At 39.9% G+C, this 26,481-nt stretch overlaps 1 protein-coding gene across 2 annotated transcripts in view; it reads left to right on the top strand.

The window, feature by feature from the left end:
• The window catches only part of RPS6KA5 (ribosomal protein S6 kinase A5), a 37,865-nt gene extending 29,783 nt beyond the window's left edge, over positions 1-8,082 (top strand). For both annotated transcript variants that reach the window (XM_048485197.1, XM_048485196.1), the window contains 4 exons: positions 114-305; positions 1,227-1,386; positions 4,042-4,205; positions 5,830-8,082. In XM_048485197.1, the coding sequence (XP_048341154.1) occupies positions 114-305; positions 1,227-1,386; positions 4,042-4,205; positions 5,830-6,069 (756 nt within the window). In that variant the 3' untranslated portion in view covers positions 6,070-8,082. The remainder of the gene's footprint in view (positions 1-113; positions 306-1,226; positions 1,387-4,041; positions 4,206-5,829) is intronic.
• The last annotated feature ends 18,399 nt before the right edge of the window (positions 8,083-26,481 follow it).

Raw genomic sequence — 26,481 nt, 5'->3', positions numbered from 1 at the left:
ATTAATAAATAAAAATATAAGCAGATCTCTCCTGTACCACATAGTTACCATTTAGTGTTGCACTGAAAGTACATTTTGTAATTTTCTGAATTTAATATATACTTTTTTCCTAGAATTTATTATTCTCTGATGAAAGTGATAATTCTGAAATAAAAATAATTGATTTTGGATTTGCCCGCTTAAAGCCACCTGACAATCAGCCACTTAAGACTCCATGTTTTACTCTTCACTATGCTGCCCCAGAACTCTTGAATCATAATGGTTATGATGAATCATGTGATCTCTGGAGTCTAGGAGTCATTTTGGTAAGTAAGTACTTCCTTTACTATTCAGTTTTTTAAAAACTGGCCAAAGACTTGGTAGTATAGAGGAAAAAAATGACCATAACTGGCCCATACAAATGAATTCTAAGCACTCGTGTTTAATTGGATTTGTGATATTTTATCAAACTAGTACAAACCTAATAACAGTTCCCTCTTAAGTGAAGTTCAGAGGTGATTAATGGACTGTAGGTTTGTGTACTTCCTTCTCACAGCCCTGCTGAAGAAAAGTTTGTTGATGGCCTTCAAATTCTCCAGTGATATAGAGCAGGTATGTGTTTCAGGGAAAATGCCTCCCTCTAGTCACAGGCAGGTGTGTTAGGCTTTTGGTGACTTCACGGGAAGGAAGTTCCTTCAGCAATCTCCAACACAGCCTTGTTTGGCCAGTAGACAGCAGGTCACGGATTTTCTCTTAACTTAAGGTGACCAGATGGTCACCTTTGCTTGTCGGGACGGGGAGGTGGCTGTGCGCGCACGCGCGCAGCCGCATCAGCACCATCGGGCTTCCTGGGAGCTCGCCAAGTTTGTCGCCCTGTTCAAGCAGTCCTCCCACACTGCCCAGGAATGCCCTGCACTCCTGGAAATGCCCCGGCCATGCCTCCCCATTGTGTGCCCCAGCCTTCCCCGAGGTGACCATTGATGTTACTACCAAAGTTTAAATCCCACCACCATGGGAACCTGTTACTAAAATTTTTGGATCCCACCACTGCATCTAGGTTATATTTTTGAAGCAAGAATTAATTATTCTGTTTTGAATTTGTTGGATAATTAAGGCATGCACAGCAAACTTCTTTTCAAAATACTACTGCTTGAAAAAATGATCTTACAAAGACATTTTAATGTGAAGGTAATTGGTACATTTTATATTGCATCCACAATTGATTAACATTTTCCTTTTTTCAAAAGTATACAATGCTCTCAGGACAAGTACCCTTCCAATCTCAAGATAAAAGTATAACGTGTACAAATGCATTGGAAATAATGAAGAAAATTAAAAGAGGGGAGTTTTCATTTGAGGGAGATGCTTGGAAAAATGTATCTCAAGAAGCCAAAGATTTGATACAAGGTATATAGTGACCAGTAATTTTCTTAATGTACTTCTATGTAAGTCATTGCAACACATCAAAATCCGTAGGCCTAACTGAGCCCTTTGGCCCTGATCCAGTATGCTTGTACCAGCCTTTTTGTGGAAGAACCTCAGTCTCAGCATGCCATTCTAAATTTCCAGCTTGGATTTAAATATGGAAAAAGGAGGGAGTTGAATCCCAATTTCTGAGAACAGTCAATTTCATTGGTGTGATATGTGTGATTTCCCCCTTTTATCAACAGTACACTGTGACCCATGAAAAGATGCTGCTGAGGTCCAAAATGTAGAAAGACTATTTTGCTAACACCCTTCGTTGCATGAGCAGAACAAGATCGGTGAATGAAGCAAAACCTCATGAAAGAGCAAGGGGGTGATTGCAGCCAATTTCTTCCTTCTTGGCTTGCTGTTCTCAAGGAGGCATAGGAGCCTTCAGGGGAAAGGAGATGCAGATAAAAATAACTTTAGTAAACTCACTGTGTTCATGAAAACCTTAGATTCAACTTGTATCTAGGGGACTTGCTAAATTAAGTTTCTTCTTTATGGTCTCTGTTTATCACACATGGGATCTCAAACTGTGCACACAGAGCCGGATCCTATAAAAGCTACAAAACTTTGAGTGTGAGCTTCCTCACTCGCAACAACTGCTCATCACGAATGAGGCGGAGACCCAGTTGTCTACTCATCCGTTCTTCCTTCACTGTCACCACAGTGGTTGCCGTCTAGAGGGATGTTCTTATTATCAGTATCTTCAAACTATCTATTTAAATGCTGCAACAAAGGAACAAAGAGAATTTGCTTATATGTGGGATGGATGCTTATGGTGCAGCACACAATATATATTCATTGTTTTGCTTATAAGGGAAAAATCTCATCCACAGACTGACATAGCCTTTGTCTTTTATGTTTGGAGGAGGAGCATAAAGTGGACTTCTGCCAGTATTTTCTGGCGTTTACAAAACAAGCTAGATATCATCATGACAACATACCAAAGACTGTTGTGGGGGAAAACTCTTCATCCACATCCATGGTCCTGACAAAGTCAGCAATAACAATGTCAGATTCTGTGGCATCAGTTATCAAGCAATTCGGACCCAAATAATCTCAGTCTAATCAGTAGAAACAATCTCTTGTGCAAAGAAGTCTGCTGAGCTTAAGACTCAGAAGCAGAAATCAAAGACAGCTAAACATATTTCAGAGGAGTTCTCAAGAGACCATAAAAAAGAGAAAGAACAAATCAAAACATAGGGATCCAACTGCATCCGCCAGTACTTCAAAGTCACCTCAAAGATCAGTGCTGATACAGGACACTGTCACACTAATCCTGGAAATCTTCCAGAAGGATTGGGAAGTGACCGGTCAGTTGCCAGAGAAGCTGTTAAGTTCACTGACAGCATCCCTTTCAGAGGAGCAGATGGAAAATATAGCACTAGATGTGCCTGCTGATTGGGATGCAATGTATCAGTCTTAGGGGCAGAATAAAACTGACTCACTAAAAATCTTGAACTTCAACCATCTAAACAATTTTTCCCATCTTCCCAGAATAATATACACACTAGAACAAAATGATTGTGTATATAAACATAAAGAAGTCTTGCAGCCTTCACATTCAAACACCATCCTGAGTTTCTGGCTGCTGTATCAGTATTATTCTTGGATGATGAGCAAGAATTGCCTTCCGATTCTGATGGCCCCATCCAGAAGGAAGGCGACTCCACCATTGGGAGTGGTGAGGGCCGTGCTGGCCAAATTGCCCTCCCCAGGGGACTTGCCCTGGTGAAGAGACAAATCTGTCTAAGCGTGGATGCCACAGCTCTCCACAGTGATAGGACATGGCATGAAACACTGCACCAGCATCCCTGCGCACCCGCCACTGCTGCAGTGGGGGACGTGGCCAGGGGAGGAGCTGATGCCAGTTGGCTTCCTTGCAGCCATTGCCTCTGTTGTCCTGGCAGCCAGGACTTTGGAGTGATGCCATCTTTGTCCCAGCGGGGGCTTTCTGGTAGTAGGGAGGGTTTTTTGTGTTTGTAGCCTTCCCATGCCTCCAGAAGGGCTAGTTGGGAGCTGACATGGGTTCAGCATTGCAGTGGGCTCCTGGCCCATTAGATGGGGCTGCCCGTCCTACGACAAAGCTTCTGTGTCCTCACCTACATCTCTGGTTTCTGAACATAAGCCTCCCTCCGAGGCTTTAAGAGGACTTAAAATATACTGAACCGATCACAAAAATTGCTGAACACAGAGGCTTCTGGGAAAAGGAGTAGCTTATAAAGGTATGCATGGAAGCCTTGGATGCAACTGGTTTGTAGGGAGTCTTGCTAATTAATATTTCTTTAGGCAAATGGTACATTTTAGAGAAGTATATCAGCTTTGGACTCTAGCTACCTAGATCCTCTAGTTATGTAGCACTAAAATAATTTCCTGAAATTTCTACAAGTACAGGATTGTAAATTGTTATGAATAATTTTTCTAATATGAATTTTCACTCCAAGAAAATTGATTTCTACAATCTTAAAAGTTCTTGAACTGTTTTGATATATAGTCATAAACCAGCATTTCGTTTGTTTATATAATATTCCGTAAGAACAATTAAGAGATAAATAGTAACTCATTGCTTTTAAAACGCCTAATTCCTAATAGGACTTCTTACAGTAGATCCAAATAAGCGAATTAAAATGACCAGTTTGAGATACAATGAATGGCTTCAAGATGGCAGCCAGCTGTCATCCAACCCATTAATGACTCCAGACAATTTAGGATCTTCAGGAGCTGCTGTCCACTCTTACGTCAAAGCAACCTTTAATGTAAGCTTGTGTAATCTTACTTTCGAAATAGCAAATCATGGCGCTTATGTCAATCTGTCTTCTAGTTTAAAGTAAGGCACATTTTAGGTCGTAAACATGCACAAAAAATATTGGTCTTGGCTGGAACTCGGGCATATTTCTTCTTGGCTTTTTTGGCCTAGCACCTTTCCTTTCTCTGTCGCAGTCCCCTGGGGCTTTTTGAACATGCAATACTTGCTGTTGAAGTAGTGGAACAGTGTAGGAGTTGTGAGGAATGGAACAGTTGGACTGGAAGCTGCTGTTGGTACCACAGCCACAATGGAGAGTTGTCAGAGCCCAGTCCTGGTTTCTGTGGGTAATTCTTTCCTCCTGTAAACAAATTTTCTGCATATTTGTCCACCTTATTGGTTGAGTTCGAACTAGGGGGCTCTTTTGTGAGTGCATCCATCACATTGACACTGGAAAATAGTAAAAACAAATATCCTAAGATTATAATTATGAAAATAATACATATACATAATGAAAAGTTTGTTTAGATGTTCAGTGTGTCACCTCTCAATGTCTTAGAGCAGATGTTACTTAATAAGAAATAACAATTTGCTCTCTAAGACATTCAGAATTTACAATAGACATCAGATAAAAGAGATTGAAAAATATGAATAAACCTATGGTTTCCCTTCTACTTCAGTAGCACTTTTTAAGGCTTTCCTTAGTTCCTTCCTTTCTTTTAATGATTTCCATAAAATGATTTTTTTTAAAAAACAAAACAAATCTCCTTTCAAAGAAGTTGCTACTCCTCATCAGCATTTGAAATGAAAAAGCTTTATCTTTATACTTCCTTCGTGTGTAGCTCGGTAAATTTATCCAAATCCATTTGTCTGAAATCTGGACCAGTTAATATAAGAATTCCCAATAGATGTGACTCAGGTAGTTATCTGAACACCAGACAACTGCTGAAGCTTTCTTAAGGAGGGAGTGGGAAAAAGTCAGTCTTGTACCTTGTGGCTTAGGAAGTCTCCTCATTCAACTTCAGAAAAATTTCTTGACATTTCCTGTATTTTAAGCACCTCCTTTCTCGGGGAAGAACCCCTTACTTAAAGGTAACTGTTAGTAGAGTTAAATTAAAATGTCTACATAGAAATTGTTTGGAGTTTTCTGTCTACTTTGGTTGTTGTCCTACTTATTAAAATACTTCTCCAGTTCTCTGGAATAGTATCCCTATATCAATACATCTTGGTATATATTTGTTAGAAATGTAGGTTCATTCTGCACAGTATATTTAAAACTAGTTTCAATAGTTATAAATGAATTCGTTTTCCATTCGGGAAAACAAGTTCATTCATAACAATTCCAACTAGTTATAAATATTCTGTGTGGAATGAACCGTAGTAATCTCTGAGGAGGATTCTGCATGGGCCAAAAACAGCAGTGTGAAAACGGTGTAAACCCTTTTACACCATTTTAAACCATTTTACACCCCTTTCACACCATTTTAACACCGCTGTTTTGGCCCATGTGGAATCCGCCTTAGTTCTTTGAGGATTTGTATGGTGATTGCTTAGGCAAAATATTGTTAGTTCTTCTGTTGGTAATACACTGAGCCCTGACTCTGGTTTAAATAATTTTATTTGTACTTCTGAAACAGGCCTTTAACAAGTACAAGAGGGAAGGCTTTTGCCTTCAGAATGTTGACAAGGCACCTCTTGCCAAAAGAAGGAAGATGAAAAAAACAAGCACAAGCACAGAAACACGCAGCAGTTCCAGCGAAAGTTCTCATTCGTCCTCTTCTCATTCACATGGTAAAACTACTCCTACAAAGACACTGCAGCCAGCAAATCCCACAGACAGCAATACTCCAGAGACCATCTTCCAGTTCTCTGACTGAAAGGCAGGGAAATGGCTGTATATTTGTAGATATTTCTATTCCCTTTAGCACAGCAATGTTTGTTAATTTCAATATCTACTTCATTAGGTATACATTTTTTTACAAAGTGTCTTTTTAAATGTTCGAGTTCAGTCCTAATTCATAATCGGGCATGTTAAACTGCTATGAATATCACCAGAATCCAGCTAAGAACTACATGTTCCAGAACATTTTTATATGTTGCTGGTAAGAAACACAAAATTAAGGAAATGGAAGCAGCCCTGCAAGGTCTCGAATCTCCATTGCCCAGCCATGGCAGCCCCCGATGCATCCAACTTTGACTGCATTGTGGCTAGGCTGTCTTTGGAAATTTCCGTACAATTGAAATGTGACCAGCTGAAGTGTCTGGTACTAAAACATATTGTTAGGGTTTTTAAAAAATCTTTCCCCTTGGGCAGCACCTGTGGTTTTTCTGCAGGACACATGCATGAGAATAATCAAGCCCAACCCTCTTATCTTCTGTAGCATGTGAAATGAATGCATAAGATATAAGTAACATTTGGCTAGTGCAAGAGTTTGGTTTCTGGTATGCAGTAAATGACACATTCTTTTACCTTCGGTTTGGGGCATTTTGTGTTTGCTGCTTTCAAATAATACTTTAGGAGGGTTTTTTTCCCCAGTAATTCAAAAGCACTGATTTGTTTCTAAAATGAGCCTGCCATTTTCTTAAGCATTCAGAATTAAAATGTGTTTAAACATTTTCTGAACAGTTATTTGTAACTTATGCATTATGCCTAGTTTTTAAATATAACATTTTAAAGTGGAATTCCGTAATTCTGTTACATTGTGGGCCCAAAAATTGTGCATGCAGTGATACCCAGTATATTTTACAAGTTGCTATATAGCTGTAGCAAAGTATTCAGATTTTTTCATGCTACATAGCAACTGCATGGCTTGATATGCATATAATGAGTCTTGATGAGTAACAATAAGGTGATGAGTGCTTCTCAAAGGTGCTGTGTAATCTGCTCTAGTAATGTTGATGAAAATTACAAATTGATAGCACCATCCGACCTGGCAATATTAAAGCTTTTGTTTTCTCATTCCTATATGCAGAACTCCTCAGATTTTGCCCTCTATCATGTTGGGGCAGGTTTTAACTTTCAGCCATTATGCACTGGGAAAACTAAAGGAACTTTCTATGAAACACTGTGCTATACTTGTACATACTGTATTCTGCTTCAGTAATATGTAGTACTAGATGGACTCTGGTCTGATCCAGCAGGCTTGTTCTTAGGGGAGGGGGGGGGGCGGTGTGCGCAAAACTCAGATTTTGCACCAGGCTCCATTTTCCCTAGCTATGCCTCTGTCCAAAGGAGCTGCCGGCTGCGAGCCCAGCTGGTGGCGGGGGGGGGGGGGGCGTCTGCCGTCCCTGCCCACGGAGAGCGGCTTTTATAAGCACTGAGGCTTGGGGAGGCGTGGCCATCCCCCAGGGGCGGGCCCTGCCCCCAAACACCTCCCCATAAAAAATCTATAATTTTCGAAATAGGGGGTAAATGAAAGTTGTGATCCTTACACTTCTGCAAAGGCATGGTTTTACTGAGTTCTTTTGGCTTGAACGGTGGTTGTTTCTGGTGGGAAAGAAGAAGCATTGTGTAGTTCTCCAGATTAGAGTACACCTGCAGAAGCCAATTTGAGTGCTTACCAGAGCCTGTCTCCTCTGTTCAAATTGCCTTTCTTCTTCAAGTTGTTTTTTACGACATTCCAGTTTCTCGATTGCACATTCACCATCTCCTTAAATTTTTTCTTTTTTCCCCGCCACTTCACAAGATCATTAAGCACCCTTTGTTTATTGTCGGCAATGTTCTCTGACCGCTCCTTTAAGTCTTGGAAAATGTAACGCTGCAAAAAGTTTAGGCTCATCTTATTATTATTATTGTTATTATTGTTGTTGTTATTATTATTAATAATAATAATAATTAGTTCCTATATGGGGGGAGAACTAGGCAGAATGCAGCTTGTTATCATGGTTTACCTGGGCCAGGTGTGGTACATGAGCTAGGTAAGTAGCTTAAAACACTCTGGGAGGCATGAGCTATGTTGCGTTCAAATTTCAGAGCGTTTGGTCCAGCAAAACCCCGGGCCCTCCCTCACCTTCCCCTTCCTCCGCTAGGGTGGGTGGGCCATGTCCAGATGGTGGGCCCCATCCCTTTCACTCCAGATGGCAGGGGTTTTCAAAGGCAGCATGGTGGTTTCCCTTTTATAAGAGGGTGTTGCTTTGACGGCCAGCAGATGGCGCTGTTGCGGAACAGAGCTGTGGTTCCAACTGTCACAGGTGTGGCATGTACACAACAGGAGGTGTGGAAACAGTATGAAAACCTGGCTGCACATGAATGCGACGTTGTGTGAAAATTTCAGAGCAATCAGTCCAGTAATTTGGAAGATTACCTGTCAGCAACAAACCCACTGTTAGCTTTTTATATATGTAGATTATTGGTAGGAATATTGGGGGTCATAAAGTGACTCTTTCTGATGCATCTTTGGTAATACCTTAAATTGTGAAGCATAATTTGTTAACATGTGCAGAACACTTCTAAAGGTCACATCCTCTGGTTTTGCAATGAAGCACTGAGTGGTCTATTTTGAATTCAGTGGGACCATGTGTACAGTAAATTTTATGCATAGCTATTTGTATGAATAGAGTCTGCCTGATACGTTTTATTAATACCTTGTTGTATTTTAGAATACCTTAAATCAGATCCTATGCAAAATATTATTCTTCTAGGTATTTGTATAAATGGTTTGTTTACATAGTTGCATCTGTTACCTGTCTTTGAGAAATCGAATGCAGATTTGTGAATGGATTTTGAGGGAACAAAATCCTTTGAACACAGCATGTGTGTGTGTGTATGTGTGTGTTTTGTTTGTTTTTTGGTAATCTAATGAACAGCGTTTTCAGTGGAGGCCCAAGAGATACTTTTGTGTGTAGCTAATCTGGTTCTTGATAGGATCTTTTAAATCCAATTTTTTTAACGGAAAAAAAGTGTAACTTTAGCCCTCCTGTTTCAGAGGTGACCTTGAAAATGTGGTGGCAGAAGCCAGAATGCTTCTCATGGTCTCAGGATGTACAATCTCAATATAATGCATATTTACTTAAGTTAGCTCATCTGAGTTTTTTGAGGCTTACTCCCTAGCAAGTGTGCATATTATTGCAGCCTTAATTGCTTTGACTCCTGAGGTTGCTATAGTGATTTAATAATGTAGGATCCTATTGTGTGCTTTTTACGTTTGAATAATAATTCCATACTGCTCATAACTGATAGCTTGTCCACCAGATGTGCCTTGGCTTCCACACTGTGTCTAGAAACTTAAACATTAGGCCCATGGAAGCATGGACAAGATAGAAGTTTGCATTAATTACTTGTTTCTAAAATAGAGAGATTACTTGGCACTCTTATGATATGTTTGCAGCATGGCTGTGATACTGAACACTTGCCAATTTTTGTGTTTGAGCGATTCACTGATGAATCCTTTTGTTGGGAAAATGACTTCTATATAATGAAACATTTTCCTATCATTAATTATGCATATATCACCAGGGAGTTGAGCTACAATTCTTTAGGTAAATGTAGTCCCCTGTGCAAGAACTGAGTCATTACTGACCCATGGGGTGACATCAGATCACAACATTTACTAGACCGACTTTGTGTACGGAATGGTTTGCCATTGCCTTCCCCAATCATCTACACTTTATCCACAGCAAACTGGGTACTCATTTTACTGAGCTCAGAAGGATGGAATGCTGAGTTAACCTTGAGCCAGCTACCTGAAACCAACTTTCATTGGACTCGAATTCAGGTCATGAGCAGAGTTTCCTGTAGTGTACCACTCTGTGCCACAGGGCTCTTTGGTTTTCTTTGGTGTTCAGTAAATACCACATGTATTTACAAAATGTAAAGAATGGATTCAAACCCAACCCCAAAACACAGGTAAGGAACTGGAAAGGCTGAGCTAGCATAAATCTACAAAACAGTAGTTTGTTTATTGTGTCCTCAAATTCATAAAAACCAAAGCTTCTTAAAGGTATTGAAACCACCATATATAAAAAATACAATTAGGTAGCATGTATAAACTGTTGTGAACAGTTGCGTTTCAGTTGAAAGGCCTTCTTCAGTGGTTTCAGAAAATATATACACACGTACAAAAGACAAGATATACTGTATATTTATCTTAGTATGTGGGTATATATTATATGAGCCTCTGTGGAAGGCCTGTTGGCCAAAACACATCTGGTCACAATGGTTTATCCGTGCTACCAAATTGTATTGTTTATATATGGTATATTAATATCTCTATGAGGCTTTGCTTTTTAATTTCCATGAATTTGAGCACACAACTATTTTGTGGATATATGCTGGCTCAACCTTCTTCATGTTAAAATATAACATGAACAAAGTTGTCTGCTAAACCACTGAGATTTTATTTTAAAAGTAGGTTAAGCTACAATATCATAAACCTTCCATATAATAAAGCCTTATTTAAATTTATATGTAGTTTAAACTAATTCTTTTGCATTCTTCATCCCATAAGGGTAAATAAAAAGAAATGACTTTTTATATTAGAATAACTTTATTAATAGTTGGTAGCCTTGTATACAGTGCATAAAGTAATTTATACAGTGTATTTGCTAAGATTTCTCAGGAAAGGGCATGTGTTTATATTTCCATAGTTCTCTTGCACAGGCAGCTATCACGAATGCTCACAGAACTATTTTTGTACTACTGGGACACAGACTTTCTTTGGTGAAACTGAAATGGGTACGGAGTATAGGCCACACTACTTATGATGCTAGAGTTCAGGGACTGAAATTACAGTTGGGATTCTAAAAAGCAGTTGTGGCAGGGTTTGGTATGTATTGATTGGGTCTGAGGCATTAAAAGGAGCAGTAGTGGCATAGTAGTTGAGAGCAGGTGTACTCTGGAGAACCGGGGTTGATTCCCTGCTCTGCTGCTTGAGCTGTGGAGGCTTATCTGGGGAATTCAGATTAACCTGTGCACTCCCAACACACGCCAGCTGGTGACCTTGGACTAGTCACAGTTTTTCTGAGCTCTCTAAGCCCCACCTACATCACAGGGTGTTTGTTGGGGGGGGGAGGGAAAGGACACTGTAAGCCCCTTTGAGTCTCCTTACAGGAGAGAAAGGGGATATATAAATCCAATACTTTTTAATTGGGAGTAAACCCCTTCCCCACCATTTCTAATAAATCCTCCCCACCCATGCTGCTAATCATTGGAGGGGGGCAGGAAGACCGGGTCCATTATTGATTGTTTCATTCCTTTCCCCCAACTGAACTTAAAGCAGTAGGAAAAAGCATTTTTGACCAAGAAAATAATATGAGGATAAGATCCTAAATGCCTCATTTCTGAGTTCCACTGCCTTACCCATATAAGGTCTCCTGGTGTCTTTCTTTTGTAGGGCCAAATAGCCTGTCCCAGTTCTGCACATGAAGCTTGGGTGACATACCCTTTTCCCCTAAAGTTTCATTTTTAGCACAGTTGTAGTAAAAAAAGAAAAAAATTAGGATAGCTTCAAGGTATTCCAGCTCTCTGTACTGAGCCAAGATCTTTCATCTCCATATAATCTCCATATGAGATTATAGCCAAGGTGAGCAGAGATGGATCAAAATTTATATCTTATAAACTACTTGTAAACGGAGGAATAGGTGTGCTTATAAGGACAAAAATTGTTAAAGTATATTTCTAAGTATCAGAGGCGTAGCTATAAGGGGGTGCGCCATGCACCAGGCGTATGCTGGTGTTTGTGTGGGAAATCGCCCCAGCTCCCTTCTCCCCTTGCCACACCTTGCCCCGCCCCATCAGCCCAGCCCATTTTCAGCCGGGAGAAAGCTGTTTTCAGTCAGCAGAAAAGGTAAGTGGGGGGTGGGGGCAGGGGGCGGTACATGGGCACCATTTTCTTCCCCTACATCCCTGCTAAGTATACTTCTAAACACTCTGGAGCATCCTATTCTTTTTTCAGTAAAATTATACAGAATGCATTTAAGATAAACAAACATCCTTTTTCCTAACTGTACATGGAAACAATGAAGGGTTGATCAGACACAGCAGAGTAGAGTCAGCTCATAAGGCAATATGTATGTATGTATTCATTTCATTGGATTTAATAGGCCACCCTTCCTGTTTCGGACTTGGGGCAGCTCACAACATACATTTAAAAACAGAACCTACTAACATTAAAATGTTCTAATAATTTACTAATTTCCAATTTTCCAAAATGGTGAAAAAATGCATACAATCCTGTGAGAGTTAACACTGATTCATGCAGCATGATGGAAAGGGGATGGGGAGGCCAGATGGTACTAGAGCTGTCTCAATCGTACACCTGGTGGAACAACTGTCTTACTGTGTAGTTGTTAGAGTGCTGAACTGGAATCTGGGGGAAGTGGTTCAAATGCCTACGCATCCATAATACTCAGTGGATGACCCAGAGCCAGTTGTAAGTAAAAGCCAGAGAAAAGTAGCAGCGTGTATGCTGCTCCAAGCTTATGGGTGAATGGTGGAATAAAATTGTACTAGACAGAATGTTTCTGACAGCAAGGACTGCTAGCTGATGTCATCCTGAAATGATTCCTTCCCCCCTCATCCTACTTTGAGCCACCAGGAGCCAGTTCTTTGAGAGAGCTCCTGGGCAGGTGACCAATTTTTCTGCCTGCTGTGTAGGATTGCTTTGGGAGGAGGTGAGGGTCTGCAAGATTGGGGGCTGTCACCATAATCTTTCCCATGGGATAGAAGTTTGGTTGTTGTGGATTCCCCTGGACAGTGGGAAAGACACAGCAATAAGCTTTGAATATGTAGCATATTTGATTAAACAGCAACTCCCATTCCCAAGGAATATAATATAGCAAAGCTTTTACTGTATTTTCCAAGGCTAGTGAGATTTCGTCTGTCAAAATTAGCAGTGCAACCATTGAAATCCCTATTCTGTATTCTCCAAAAGCAACAGCATATTCATAGCCTTTGACTTCTCTCCTGGTTCCCTTCCTATTATGCTGAGAGATGTTGGTAAAAAAAAACCTTTTCTGCTAATTTTTTTCTCACATTCGTTTATCTCAGCAAGTTGCATAACAAATAGGCTGATGTTTGTTTCTGAAACTTGTGATGCAGTGTTTGTGTGGAACCTCAATTGTTCATCCTTCATTGTTTAATGTTCGTTTTATGCATAGAGATCCCCAGCTCCAAGCACAGCTAATTGGATGATAGATGTCATCACACTAAAATTGGATTGGATTTACTCATATGAATTTACCTACATATGAATTTATACTGACCTGGTTCATTTATTATTATTATTATTATTATTATTATTATTTATTACATTTAATAGACCGCTCTACCCCCGAAGGGCTCAGGGCGGTGTACAATAAAACCAACAACAAGTAGTGATAAAACATAATACAACAATATCAATCAAAAGTGCATTAAAATCCATTAAAACAGGAACAGCATCATAACTCAGTATTCATGTCTCCTTGAAGCTTGTTTGTTTTTACTGGCATCAACTTTCCCTGGCACCTATGATACTAATATTTATAATTTATAAGGCTCTGAAACAGCTCAGCACTTCATAAAAAGCTTATGGGTTTACAATCTACACTAAAAGAGAAAAGAAACCCGAAGTGGAATTTGGGGGGGATCTTTTAATTGAGCTATGTCCGCTGATTTTCTAATAAATGTGGACATATCAAAGAATTGTTGTCTAATGGGTAAGTGTTTGTAACAATGGTGAAAACACGTTTTAACCATTTCAAAATTTTTATTTATCAGTAGTATATTTAAATATTTTGTGCAGGCTATATTATTTTCTAGTGTCCAAATGTAATTATGGGACATGGTACGTTATAGCCTTTAAATGTGTTCGTTAATTAGACCTTGAATATTTAGATGTCATGTATCATTTTAATATTTAAGTATCCCAAATATCAGAATTAAATATTAATGAATATACCAAATATAAGTTATATATTTTTCAAATGCATAAATGGTAAGGTCAGCTCTTTATAAATAAAAATATGTCATTGTGGCCTTACACAATAGGTGTGGATTTTAGGCTCTATAAATACAGTGTATGCAAAATGTTCACTGATATACTTTAGAAGTTTAGAAAAACTGTATGTACAATTAGTGGATGCAGGGGATGATGATAACCTGGTTGTGGTATGCTCTAGCCATACTAAGCAGAAAGAACCCTTAAGGATTCTTAAACATGTCAATCCACCCTCCCTTGCCTAAAGCTCTTAGGAAGGTTTTGTAGTGGATTACATGATTCAATTAGTAGTTAATGAGCTCCAAAAGGAATATTTTAAGAAAGTTTCCTATTTGGGTTTTGTCTCCTGTTTCATTTTGTTTTTACCTTCAGCATGGTGAGCATTAATATGTAGTTTCCTGTATGTATCCTACTTCCATAACTTTCAGCAATCAGAAAGTAGGTAAAAGAAACAGTGTAGGACAACTGAAAACCATCTGGGACGTGTTTTAAAACTGCTAGGGTGACTATGTCATTGGCAAAAATTAAAAAGTCATGCCTCCTTGAAGCTGATAAAGTACTGCAGAGATAGACTTATATCCACCTGTGCCCCACATACTGTTTTCCTCCTGGTATGCTACTCAACTAGGATAGTTGTAATCTGCCTGCCAAGTTTGTTGCTGAAATAAGGTTCAGTATGTCTTCATCATAGTTCATTGTGTCAGCTTCTCTACATAACATACCATCAAATAACAATCCATAATATATAAGCAAAATTGCATTTTGACTTGGTATTAGAGACTTCCGTTTCATTTTGGTTATACTTTTAAAATCTTGGAGTACTACTTTTAATTTTTTCTTTGATTTTTGCATATGGACTTTTATGTGGAAACACATGGAAAAGCAGTTGGGCTAATTCTGCCAACTTTAGTTGAACTTTTCAGAAAATTCAGTTGTGTTTTGAAGCGGGAACTCTTGTATACCAGTACAACCAAGAATACAGCTTTCGAAATGGGCAATTAAAACAAGACACGATGCTTTTGTTTTTGCAGATATTTAAATTTTCAGTGAGTAAATTTATATTCAGTTTAGGACGTAGTATTAACTGTGGTGGACCACCCTGTAAGCTTTTGAAGGCAAGTGACGTTCCGAGGTTTGTCATTGTATGTCGTTGCCTGCATCTGCATCACAATCCTGGACTTTCTTGCCTGTCTTCCATCCAAATACTAACCAGGGCTTCCGAGATATGATGAGATTGGCATCAGCACAAAAAAGTGTATGTACAATTCTGGGATCAGCATGGTTGCATTAACCATTAAATGTATTCTAGTTTGCATCGTACAATATAGACAGGGTTGCAAGTGGCAACCCTTGGGAGAAATTTGATAGGGCCTAGTCCCCTGGCATTGCACTAGCAAACATGTCTTTTCCAGTAAAAACAAGTTTTACCATAAAGTTTTTTGTAAAATTCTAGTGTCTACGTGTCTCTGGAAGTGAAGTATGCCGACATGCAATCCCTCTCTTCCCATTTACTCACAATGGTGCCTGAAGTGAACAATCTCAGAAACATGATCTGAAAAATCAGTAGTCGATTTATTGCTAAAGCTGAGTGTTTTCTTCAGCGATGAAAACATAATTGCTTCCAGGGCAAATTGCATAGCAGGGCACTTACATATTGGGCCTTTCCAAATGATTAAAAAACTGGATTGTTCACTGAGAGCCAAATTAGATGTTATGCAAGCCATAGATCAGACCCTTAGTAATTAACATTCACCGTCCTCACTCCATCACTACTGGTTCATTATCCGTTCCCCATGTAGTAGATTGTGGGAATGCAGATGGAAGAATAGTCTTGCAGAGAAAAATATAGCATTTGTTTTTGGGGAAAAAAGAATACGACCATTGCAATCATTTATTTTGCTGAAGGAGGAAAGTCTTTTTGTACTGTACAATAAAAACCACATATCTAACAAGTTTGTTAAGAAATCTAGTAAAAGCTTATAGAATGAAAGTTCATAATAAAGGCAGGAGAATGGTGGCAGGATGAGATGGATTTGGTTGTAGTTCATTACGTCTGATGTGAATTATAGTGTTCATTAGGTGCCTGGTCCTGACACTCATGGAACACTTTCACTAAACGTTTGTGATTAACCGTGGAAATACTTGTTTGGGAAAGGAACACCTTTTCTTAGCAGCAGAATATTGCTGTGTGAGTGCATACCAAAGATCTACCCTCAGAGGTGTTATCTGGATCACTTTTAGCTGCTCCATAATAACTTGTCACCATGACTAGTGGTTGTTGAGGGACCTCTTCTCCATTAATCTGTCTAACCCCCTTTCAAAGCTGTCTATGCTTATGGCTATTATTACTTCCACTGGCAGTGAATTGCACCATTTAATTACTCTAAGTAAATATTTCCTTTTGTATGTTCTGAACCTATTTCTCAATAATTTCATTGTCTGCCTCAAGTTCTAGATTATGGGATATTGAGAAAAATCTCCTATCCACTTTTCCCATCCCATTTACAAACCTGTATGCAGCTGTATTTTATCTAGACTGAAAAGTTCCTGGCTGTCCAGCCTTTCCTCATAGGAAAAGTACTTCAGTACCCTAATCCCTTCATTGTACTTTACCTAGCTCTGCAATGTCCTTTTTGAGTTATGGAGAAACAAGGCCTCATTATAGGGGATAACAACATTGGTTGCTTTGTTTTCAGTCCCTTTCCAAATCATTCATTGACTGGCATAGTTCAGACCCTGGTAGCATATATTTCAAATTAGCATTTTTGTTCTAATATGCATCACCCTACTCCTGTCGTATTGAACTTCATTTGCCAAGTTGTTGCCTTTTCGGAAATCCTCCAGTAGCTTTTCACAATCCACCATGGTTTTTACTATCTTAAATAAATTGGTACTATCTGCAAACTTGGCTGCAGGCTTCACTGCTGACCTCCAATTCTGAATCATCCGTGAACAAATTAAAAATACCGGAGGTCCTAATACCAATCCTTGTGCAACCCCACACCTTGCTATTCTACATTGTGAGAACTGTCCATTTATTCCTGTTCTCTGCCTCCTTCCGTTTAACCAAGCTTTAAGAGGACCCATCCTGTTATTCCATGACAGCTAAGCTTGTTCAGTTTTTGAGGTACCTTGTCAAAAGCCCAGGTTACATATTTTAGGTAAATTATATATTTTAACAAGGAACAGACACACAAGTGTTTTGTTGAGAATGTTGAAGATTTTTTATACTCTCCTTGGATGGAATTTTTTGAATTCTGTACTTTTCCCTTTCTCATCAATGAATTTTATTGTTTTGTAGGTATCTCGGTATGTACCCATTCCAGTAATCCTGAAAAGAGTATACTTAACCACCCTGTCCAAGATGGGAGAGTTGTTTGTTAGAGAAGGCTTCTGTACATAGCTGATACAGATGTGGATGCACATCCACATTGTAAAACGCAACTTGGATGCAGTTTTTGAGGAGAAGGGGATATGTAGCTTCATCCAGAGGTAACTAGTTGTTTCAGGTGGCTCCAAAATGTAAACTTTTAATTTGAAAAAGGGTATTAAATGCCATTGCTGCCTCTCTAGTTCAGATAAGAATGCAAGGCCTTTCCTTACTGTTACAAGTCTCTTTCATTAGAGTATCTTCTTGTGAATGTGATAGTTATATCTGAAAGAGAAATATTTGTATTAGGTCCTCTTGTATAGATGTGTTGGCTTAGATTTTATTTATTTCATGTCTCTCCTCTTCCTCATAAAATTAATTTAGGTTGTCCGTACAAAGTGGCTCCAGAATTTTGCACTATTTAACTGAGCTTGTGCTATAGGTCCCACCTGCACAAATCAGGTAGTGGGATAGGAAAGTTAGTTTTATATAATAATTATATATTTGGCAAATTATAGAGATAAGAATGAAAAGGAATGAGAAAGGCATAGAGTCTTAGGATATCTCACTTAATTTTTGAAGACTGCACAAAGTGAACGCCTTGCTATTTCTAAATATATTTTACAGGAATAACTATGATGTTGGAAAGCACAATTTGTTGGTGATACACATTAACATTTTTCTCTGTATTTTAAATTAGATTTTTAAAAAATCTTCCTTTAAACATTTTACTAAATTATTATTTCTCTATTTCTGAGAAGATTTGGCTTCTCAAACTCATGGCAACCCTGTAGGGTTTTCAGGGCAAAGGAGGTTTAGAGGTAGCTTGCTACTGGCTGCCTCTGGCTCATTCTGCACAGCATATTTATAACAAGTTGCAGATTATAAATGAAATTGATTTCCCTTTTGAAAAATGGAAAACAAATTCATTTATAACGATTGCAGCATGTTATAAATATGCCGTGCAGAATGAGCCTCTGCGTAGCAACCCTGGACTTTCTCAGAGGCCTCCTATTCAAATACCAACTCGCTTAGCTCCTGAGATCTGATGCTATCACAAAATTAGCTGGAGACACTCCATATATCCTTCATTGATGAAGTTTGTGAATTTCTAGGTGATAGTAGTATTTATAAATAATAATTGGGATCTGGAAGACATGCCTCACTGTACTAATTTAATGAAGCAGTCTAGGAAAAAATGAGCTTAAATTATAATACTCTATCTTGATGATTAGTGTTTCATTATGGCTTCTTTTAGAACTTGTGTGACTGAATTGTCTCTAGAATGAATTTTGTATATCAGTTGTAAGCTCCCTTAATAAAATTAAAGGGGTTATCTCTACCCTGATCCAGTGACAGTAATATGGTTCTTCTATAACAGATTGGCTTGGTAAGAGGCATCTGAGTTAAGCATCCTACAGGGTTTACCAGTTGTAAAGAATGGGTGGAAGCTGGATAGAATATGCAACATACTTGGCCTCTGATAGTAACAGCCTTTCATTGGAAACTGATGGTGATTCCTGAACTAAGCAGAGGAAACTATTCTCCTGCCACTTGACAACTGACCAGAACACTTAGACCTTTTATGTGTGCTTTTCTTGAAATGCAGGATAGAGCAATCCATATATGTCAGTACACTGAAATGCTATACAGGCATGAATAAATAATAGACTGTTTCTATATGCAGTACTCCCATCCAATGTAAAAAATGACTTGTAGGTTGAGTATGAAAAATTACTGGATCTTCACTGTTGGCCTGTGTGGAAAATCAAAGTCAAGTCAACCCTGATTTCTCCTTTTGTTGTTAGTTTTCCCAAGTTGTCTCCTTGCTCATCTAATTTAATTGCTGTTCTGTTTTCATCAGAACATAGCATGGGATATTTGACAGTGCAGTAGATTCTTTAGGAGTGAAAGACTGTTTAACAGTGTGTTAAGCTTGAAGCTATATTAGCTTAGCTGCTCACGTGCTCTAAGAGTTAGGAGTGAGGTGATAGCTGCAAATTCAGTTTGAAAGGAGTGCACAAAAACGAGAAGAAAAAAGCACAAAGCATATCTATAATACTAGGAGGGCTGGAACCTGTTGACAGAAATAACCTTTTGGCTTAAGGAAAGAGCTGTTTTTGAGCATTAACTGTAGGTCAAACAACTAAGTCCTCTCTTACCTTTGCAGTGAACGTGCTTGTTCTTATGCTTTGACACTCTCTTCTGGCATTGTTTTTAATGTGTATTTCCTTTGTACATATATGTTTATCTGTGAAGACTATGGCTGCAATCCTAAAAACACTTTTCTGAGAGTAAATTCCACTGAAAAAATGGGACTTACTTCTGCGTAGTCCTGCTTAGGATTTCTCCTTATATACATTTTGGGAAATACAGTAGAAAACCTTATTTTAAATATGCAAACTTTGTATCATGTCAGCTTTTTAATTATAATTATTAATTTACAGATTATTACTGGGTGTATAAAGGAGCCTTTTTTCCATGCAAATCTAATATATACATTAAAGCCTTTTATTCAGACTTCTTCCTGAAGTATAATATTTATACAGTTTATATGCAAAAAATTAACAATAGTAAAAAAGAGAAGTTGGGATTGTTCATTCTAGCTGGGCTAGAATTTAAGTGTTAACTTATTGTGTAATGTGGAACATAGGCTCCTTTGCAATTATTTTATGGAAAATGTCTGTATTTTCCCCCTTGTGACTGTATATAGGTTAAGCTGCATTAATCTTTATTGGATGCTTAGTATTGTTTCAGTTGAAACTGCCATCCATCAATTCATAAATAAACAAAAGGATTTTAATATTTACTTACTGGCAGGTATTTGTGTAAATGTTCACAAAGATGCATGTATTTTACAAGTTTTTAATTTACCCTCTTTATTTGTCAAGTCGTGGATGAGTTGTATCAGCTTCAGAAAGAAGCTAAGTCATATCTTGTGTTGTGTAGGGAAAATATACATACTGTTTTTAAGTCTTGGTTTGCTGAAATGTTTGTGTGTGGATTTGAATTTTAAAACCAGTAAGGGCTTACATTTTTGGAATCATGTACATGTTCCAATGTATTTGTTCTACCATGAACAAAATAAACTTGGCTACATACAAAGTATTTTTTGTGTGTCTTCATTTCACTCTTGATACATCAACATACTATTGATCTTTAGAATATGCTTTTTCAAAATACATAACGCCCGGGCATTCCGCGCAATAGGCATTAAAATAATGCGTTTCAAAACCACTTTCTACAACTGTTTGGCAAGTGGGATTTTGGCGCATCTCCTGCACAGCCTAAAGAGCACTGGAAAAGCTTAGCTCTGAAAGTGCATTATTCTGCATGTGCGGAATGAGCCATAGTGTACTTTAATCTTAAAGGTTAAAGATGTTGAGTGAAAACCTATGTTTGGGAACTCAAGTCGGCTGAATAGGTAGAAGGCTTCAAGAGAAAGGTATTCCCCTTGCTCCATCCTCCAGACCAGTGGTACTCTGGTTCATGGCATGCCACATTTGCATTTTATATCAACCTAAAGACATGTATGACTACCACACCGCCTCACCAAGCATGTGCATACAACAATATAAGGTGTAAATATTGATATTAAATAACTATAACTTTTTTTACTTACCAGAGTATTTCTGAGCATGTCAGGCGTGAGAATGAAGTTGCCAGGTGCCTAGATGAGAGCAAGCTGGTCATGGAGAAAGGGCAGTAAAATCACATATGCACTCATACACTGAGCAGAGTTGGCCCTGGTTGGAGCATGGATGGGAGACTTCCAAGAAAGTCCAAGGTTGCAATGCAGAGCAGGCCTCTGTTCATTGCGGTGTCAGACTGTCAGCTGTGAGCTGATGGCACTTTCCACCAACATTTTGTAGGCATAATCCAATAGTTCACAATGGTACTTAAAAGTAAGCAGTATGAAAACCTTTTTTTTACCTGTCATGGAAACGCAGTAGTACAAATGTAACACATGTGTGTATTATGTACCACTTGAGAATGACTATATGTATTAATTTAAAGTGTTTATATGCTTGCCTTTCCCTAATAGCTCAGGTCTCAAATGCTTTGATGCCTCTAAGTACTTATTCTGTGCAAATCCTAAGAAACTATTGTTGGAACATAAGGAAGAGGCCTCAGGAAGCACGTGTTTAACAGATGATCCACAGATGGTGGGGCAACAAACATACATTGTATGTATGGTACCAATGTATGTACGTACCATACATACATAGACCTTTCTCCATTTTTATAAACTCCAAGTTACACTGGACATGGAATGTGAAGTGAGGACATCTCATGTAGTGTCAGTACCTCATATAGTGGGATTTTCATTTGGCAGGTCTGTGAGCTAGTCCTATCTTGCTGCACATTCCTAGAATATATACATCAAAAGGTTAACCCAAAGACTGCATTGTGCTGCCTTGTTGTATTGATCCATTTAAGGTATTAGCTCCTGTTTGTTAGAACAATGGAGTATTAAAATATACATTGCTATGACTGAATATCGCTGAGTTTCATCTCATGGGTCAGGATCCTCACATCAGTTGTAAAGCTTTACTTTTTGAGTCATGGGGCCCTTCTTATTCACTCCCAGAAAAGACTACACACACCTTTTGGAAGGGCCTGCTGTTAGTGCAGTTATGTAGAAAGCACAGGCACCAATACCTTCTGCCTCTCTTTGCATGTACACTGAGAAGAGCAGCAGAACAGTGAAGTAAGGTGACAGTGGTAGAGAGAATTTTTCCATGGCTGCAACAACCCTTGGTTTGTTCCTCTCTATGGGATACCTTCTGGCACTCAGCTTGTACTTTGTGTTTCTGCTCCCCTTGGTTTGCTGTCCTCAGCATTAAGCTGGTTACCAGCAAGATCATCATTCCATCTCCTACCTTGTGATCACACAACTGATGCTACATGACTTACAGCTCACTCCTATCTAGAGTTACTAAGTCCGTTGGGTTCTCCTTAGGATTGTGCTGTTATTGTCATATTCTTGCTGCTTAGTGAGTCTCAGGTCTTGAATGCTGAAGACCACCAGTTTAGTTGATACAACGAATAGAAGCAATCATGCAAATATGTTTAGTTCTCTTCACAGAAACGTACTGCAAGCTACTAAGAAAAATATTTTTTTAGCTGGCTTCATACCAAGCCCTTCTGGGCGCTAGTCCAGTTCTGAGCAAAACACATTTCAAATTGCAAATGGGGAACAACATTTAAAATATATTGCCATTCAGTCTTTTAGGGTTTTTTAGTATGGGTAATAAATACAACAGAAGGAAGGATATGAAACACAGCTGACAAAGGACAGTTCCTCTAGTCAAGCAACCACAGAGTTTCCAATCAAAACGACAAATTTAATTAGGCCAGAAGAGATGAGTGTAACAGTGGCAGAGTGAAAATGAAGCATCGGTATGATATGTGGTTGGCTATAATCTACTAGATTCCTACACAAAACATACTTCGTGTCATTTGGAATTAAGCATGGTGATTGCTTGGGGGGCAAAAGGAACTCCAAGAAAAGCTAAAATAAAGAAAAATGTTTGGATCTGCAAACCAAGTCTTGAAAATGGCTATAATGTAGTTTAACACCCCAATCCAGATGGGAGTAGGGAGCGTGGTGGCACGGGCAGGAGGAAAACTGTGAAATTCTCCTGCCCCTAAGATCTGGGAAATCCAAGTCTAAATCCCCATTCTGCCATAGAAGCTTGCTGGGTGACCTTGAGCCAGTCATACGCCACGTACGCACTCTCGCTGCCACCACTTATATAATAGCGGTCACTAGACACCGCCGAGCCTTGATTCCACCAATATATGTATATATTGACCAATATATATATATTGGTCACTGGCCCACCAACACTCCTCCTTCTACACTCCCAAGAACTGAGGGAGTAAACACCAAAGCCTCTAACAAAAATGGAGGGAAACTCTGGCCCTTTCCACACGGGCCAAATACGGTGCCCTGGGGATGGCAAAAATGCCGTCCCAGGGAGTCACCGCTTGCGACAGGGCGAAGCTGCTTCAAAGAGTCAGCTCCCGCCTTCGAGGAGCAGCATGAACTGGGCCATTTTCTCCTACCTCGCCTTCCAAAGCGAGGTTTATGAAAATCATAGCGGCTTGGAGCCGCTTCGCGATGCCGAATCCGGGTAGCGGCTCCAATGCGCCTTTATACCGCACCCAGTAGTGCGGTCCACCACTACTCTGTGGCTCCTCACTGATGCGGCTGTCGCCCGAGGAGCCCGCGTTCGGGGACCACGCTCCCTCTGCCCTGCGACTCTGGAAGCCGGTCCAGCAAGCAGGAGCAGGGGGGGGCGTGTCCCCTGGCCTCGGCCAATCTTGCCGGAGGAGCCGAAGCAGCAGGAAATGGAGTTATTGACTCTGACGACACGGGCGCAGCCGCGAGCGCCATTGTCCCTTGAGGGTTCTAGGGACCGCCTTACAATGCGAACACCAGTCCCAGAGGGGTTGGGTCGGCGTCATGTATGCCAACCCAACCCTTTCCGTGGCCATGTGGAAACGGCCTCTGTCAGAGAGGGTTTGGGCTTGAACACAGACAGGCACGTCCCCTTTTAGGCTCACAGACACAGACTGGCACTTTTGGTAACATGAAATCAGGTTTTAAGTTTATTTAACAGAAAGGAAGGCTTCTCAGTTGGTTTAGAGAGGGTTTAACGCTTGTGGTTACAAAAAGTTAGAGCTTATTCTTGAGCGGTTGTTTCAGTCAGTTTCTTTACAAAGCTTGGTTACACGCAGGTGGCCACTTCACTCTCTCTCTTAAAGAGTTTCAGATACTCAGGCTTTCACACCCACAGGTTTCTGGCTTCTTAGCTGTTAAACATAGGCTCATTCCGCACATGCAGAATAATGCACTTTCAAACTGCTTTCAGTGCTCTTTGAAGCTGTGCGGAATGGCAAAATCCACTTCAAACAGTTGTGAAAGTGGTTTGAAAATGCATTATTTCCGTGTGCAGAAGGGGCCAGACAGTTTCTAGCTTCTATAGCTTTTTCACATACAGACACTAGTTTCTCAACTGATTCATGCACCTTTCTGTTCCCTCAGTCTCCACGTCTAAGTCTGGAAGGACCCTGGCATACACAAGCCTCCTTCCTACAGTACCCTGATAGGCCTCACTGCCCCTTTGGACTAGACTTCCCAGACTGGATTTGGAACTGGGGTTGGACAGATACTAGGTCTGGACAGTCAAGCTGTGTAGCCACTGACTGGCGGGTCACTTTCCACCAAACTCAGGGCCACCACGCTCTAACAAGCCTCCTCAGCTTAATAGAGCAGTGTAACTCCTGACAGCACACCAGCTGAGTCAGAAAGATCAGAATAGAATAATCCTGTCACAGGCTTCTCCCTGCCTTTATATATCCAGCCCTTATGGCTCCCTCTACCTGAGGCACTAGGCAAACTGCACCTTCTGCCAGCCAATCAGGTAGGACCTCCTTATATGGAGTGTGCTGTTGACTCTCTCTGGCTTCTGCCAAGGCCTGTCTCACTGGGCCTTACAAAAAAACACACACCAACCCTTCAGGGTGGGCAAATCTGTCACATCATACGCTCTGCAGCCTTGATCCTGGCAAGTATTTGGATGGGAGACTTCTAAGGAATACCAGGGGCATGACATGGAGGCAGTGTATTAGCAGATAATAGCACCCGGGGCATGTACTGGAATTATACCTCCCCCAAAATTGTGCCCTCCCCCCAAAAGGGACTCTGGAGGCAAGTGAGTGATTGGTGGTGGCTGGCCAGAGAAGAAGTATCTTCTCTCTGAGATACAGTGTGTAACAGACTTCACTCTGTGATACACCTCTGAAGATGGCAGCCACAGATGCAGGCGAAACGTTAGGAACAAGATCTACCAGACCACGGCCACACAACCTGGAAAATCCACAATAACCAAGGTTCGGCATGCTTTATTCTGTAGCAGAGGAATATACTATCATCTTTCTATGGAGCAGGATATAGACAATCAACATAAAAGTCCTCTTGAGTTCAAAGAACTTATTTCCTAAAGGAGGAACTGAAAGAAATCCAGATTTCTTGAACAAATAGGAGCTTAATGGTGCCTTAAAGATTACCAACATGTTTTTCCTTTTGTAATTTTTTCTGTGTGGCCTAGAATCCACTTCTTCAAATGCAACGAGTAGATCCTCAATATACTGTTCTTTTAAGCAAAAACAAATAGCAGGTATCACCCAAAACAGGAAAGACATGATGAAAAGTAGTTACGGAAAATTCTAATCTAATTAAGGTAAATACTAACTGAATTACATTAGTTTCAGGTTGTGTTGACATTATTAAATATCTTATAATGAGGGTGAAATTCTAAGAGTTTGTTCTGGGGTGGGGGAGGTGGGAGGAGTGTGTAATCTTTTCACACAGTCTGAGTGAAAACCCCTTCTCAACTTGAGGTAATTGAGAATCAGAAAGTGTGAGCTGTTTTGAATGTGGTTTTTTCTATTGGTTTGCTTGTGACTGTTCTGGTTTCCAGACTAGCCAAGCTGGCCAAATTTGAGGATACTTAAATCTGGAGACTGGAGCTGTGAATGGGCAAGACAGATCTTTTTACAAATCTGAACACCCCAGGTTTGCAGAAATATCTGAGTTCTCTGGGAGTGAGTGTGGGGAGATGGTTGTGAATTTCCTGCATAGTGCAGGGTATTCAACAAGATGACGCAGGGGTCCCTTCCAATTCTTTCATCTGTAATCAAACCTGGGGTTATGATAAAAGAACATTTCTTAGGATTTGTTTCACTAAAGGAGACTAAGGTCGATTCCCCACTTCAAAAATGGAAGTAGAGTCAAACCTTTTTGGGAAAAACCAGGACCTTTTGAGCACGGTTGCAGCATGCCCACTGCAGCTTCTGCCCCACAAACGATCATCAGGTAGCAGCCACCAGGATTCCCCACTCTGAAGCTGTCAAACACGCATTCAGCTCAGGGGCCATCCTGATTGGCTGCTGCTGCTGCGCGGGATTTTAAAAACCTTTTTCCCTGTCAT

This window comes from Sphaerodactylus townsendi, linkage group LG02 (genome assembly GCF_021028975.2).
Source record: "Sphaerodactylus townsendi isolate TG3544 linkage group LG02, MPM_Stown_v2.3, whole genome shotgun sequence".
In the NCBI taxonomy this organism is placed as follows: Eukaryota; Metazoa; Chordata; class Lepidosauria; order Squamata; family Sphaerodactylidae; genus Sphaerodactylus; species Sphaerodactylus townsendi.
Note: the sequence above shows the minus strand (reverse complement) of the source record. Positions and strands in the feature narration are given on the sequence as shown.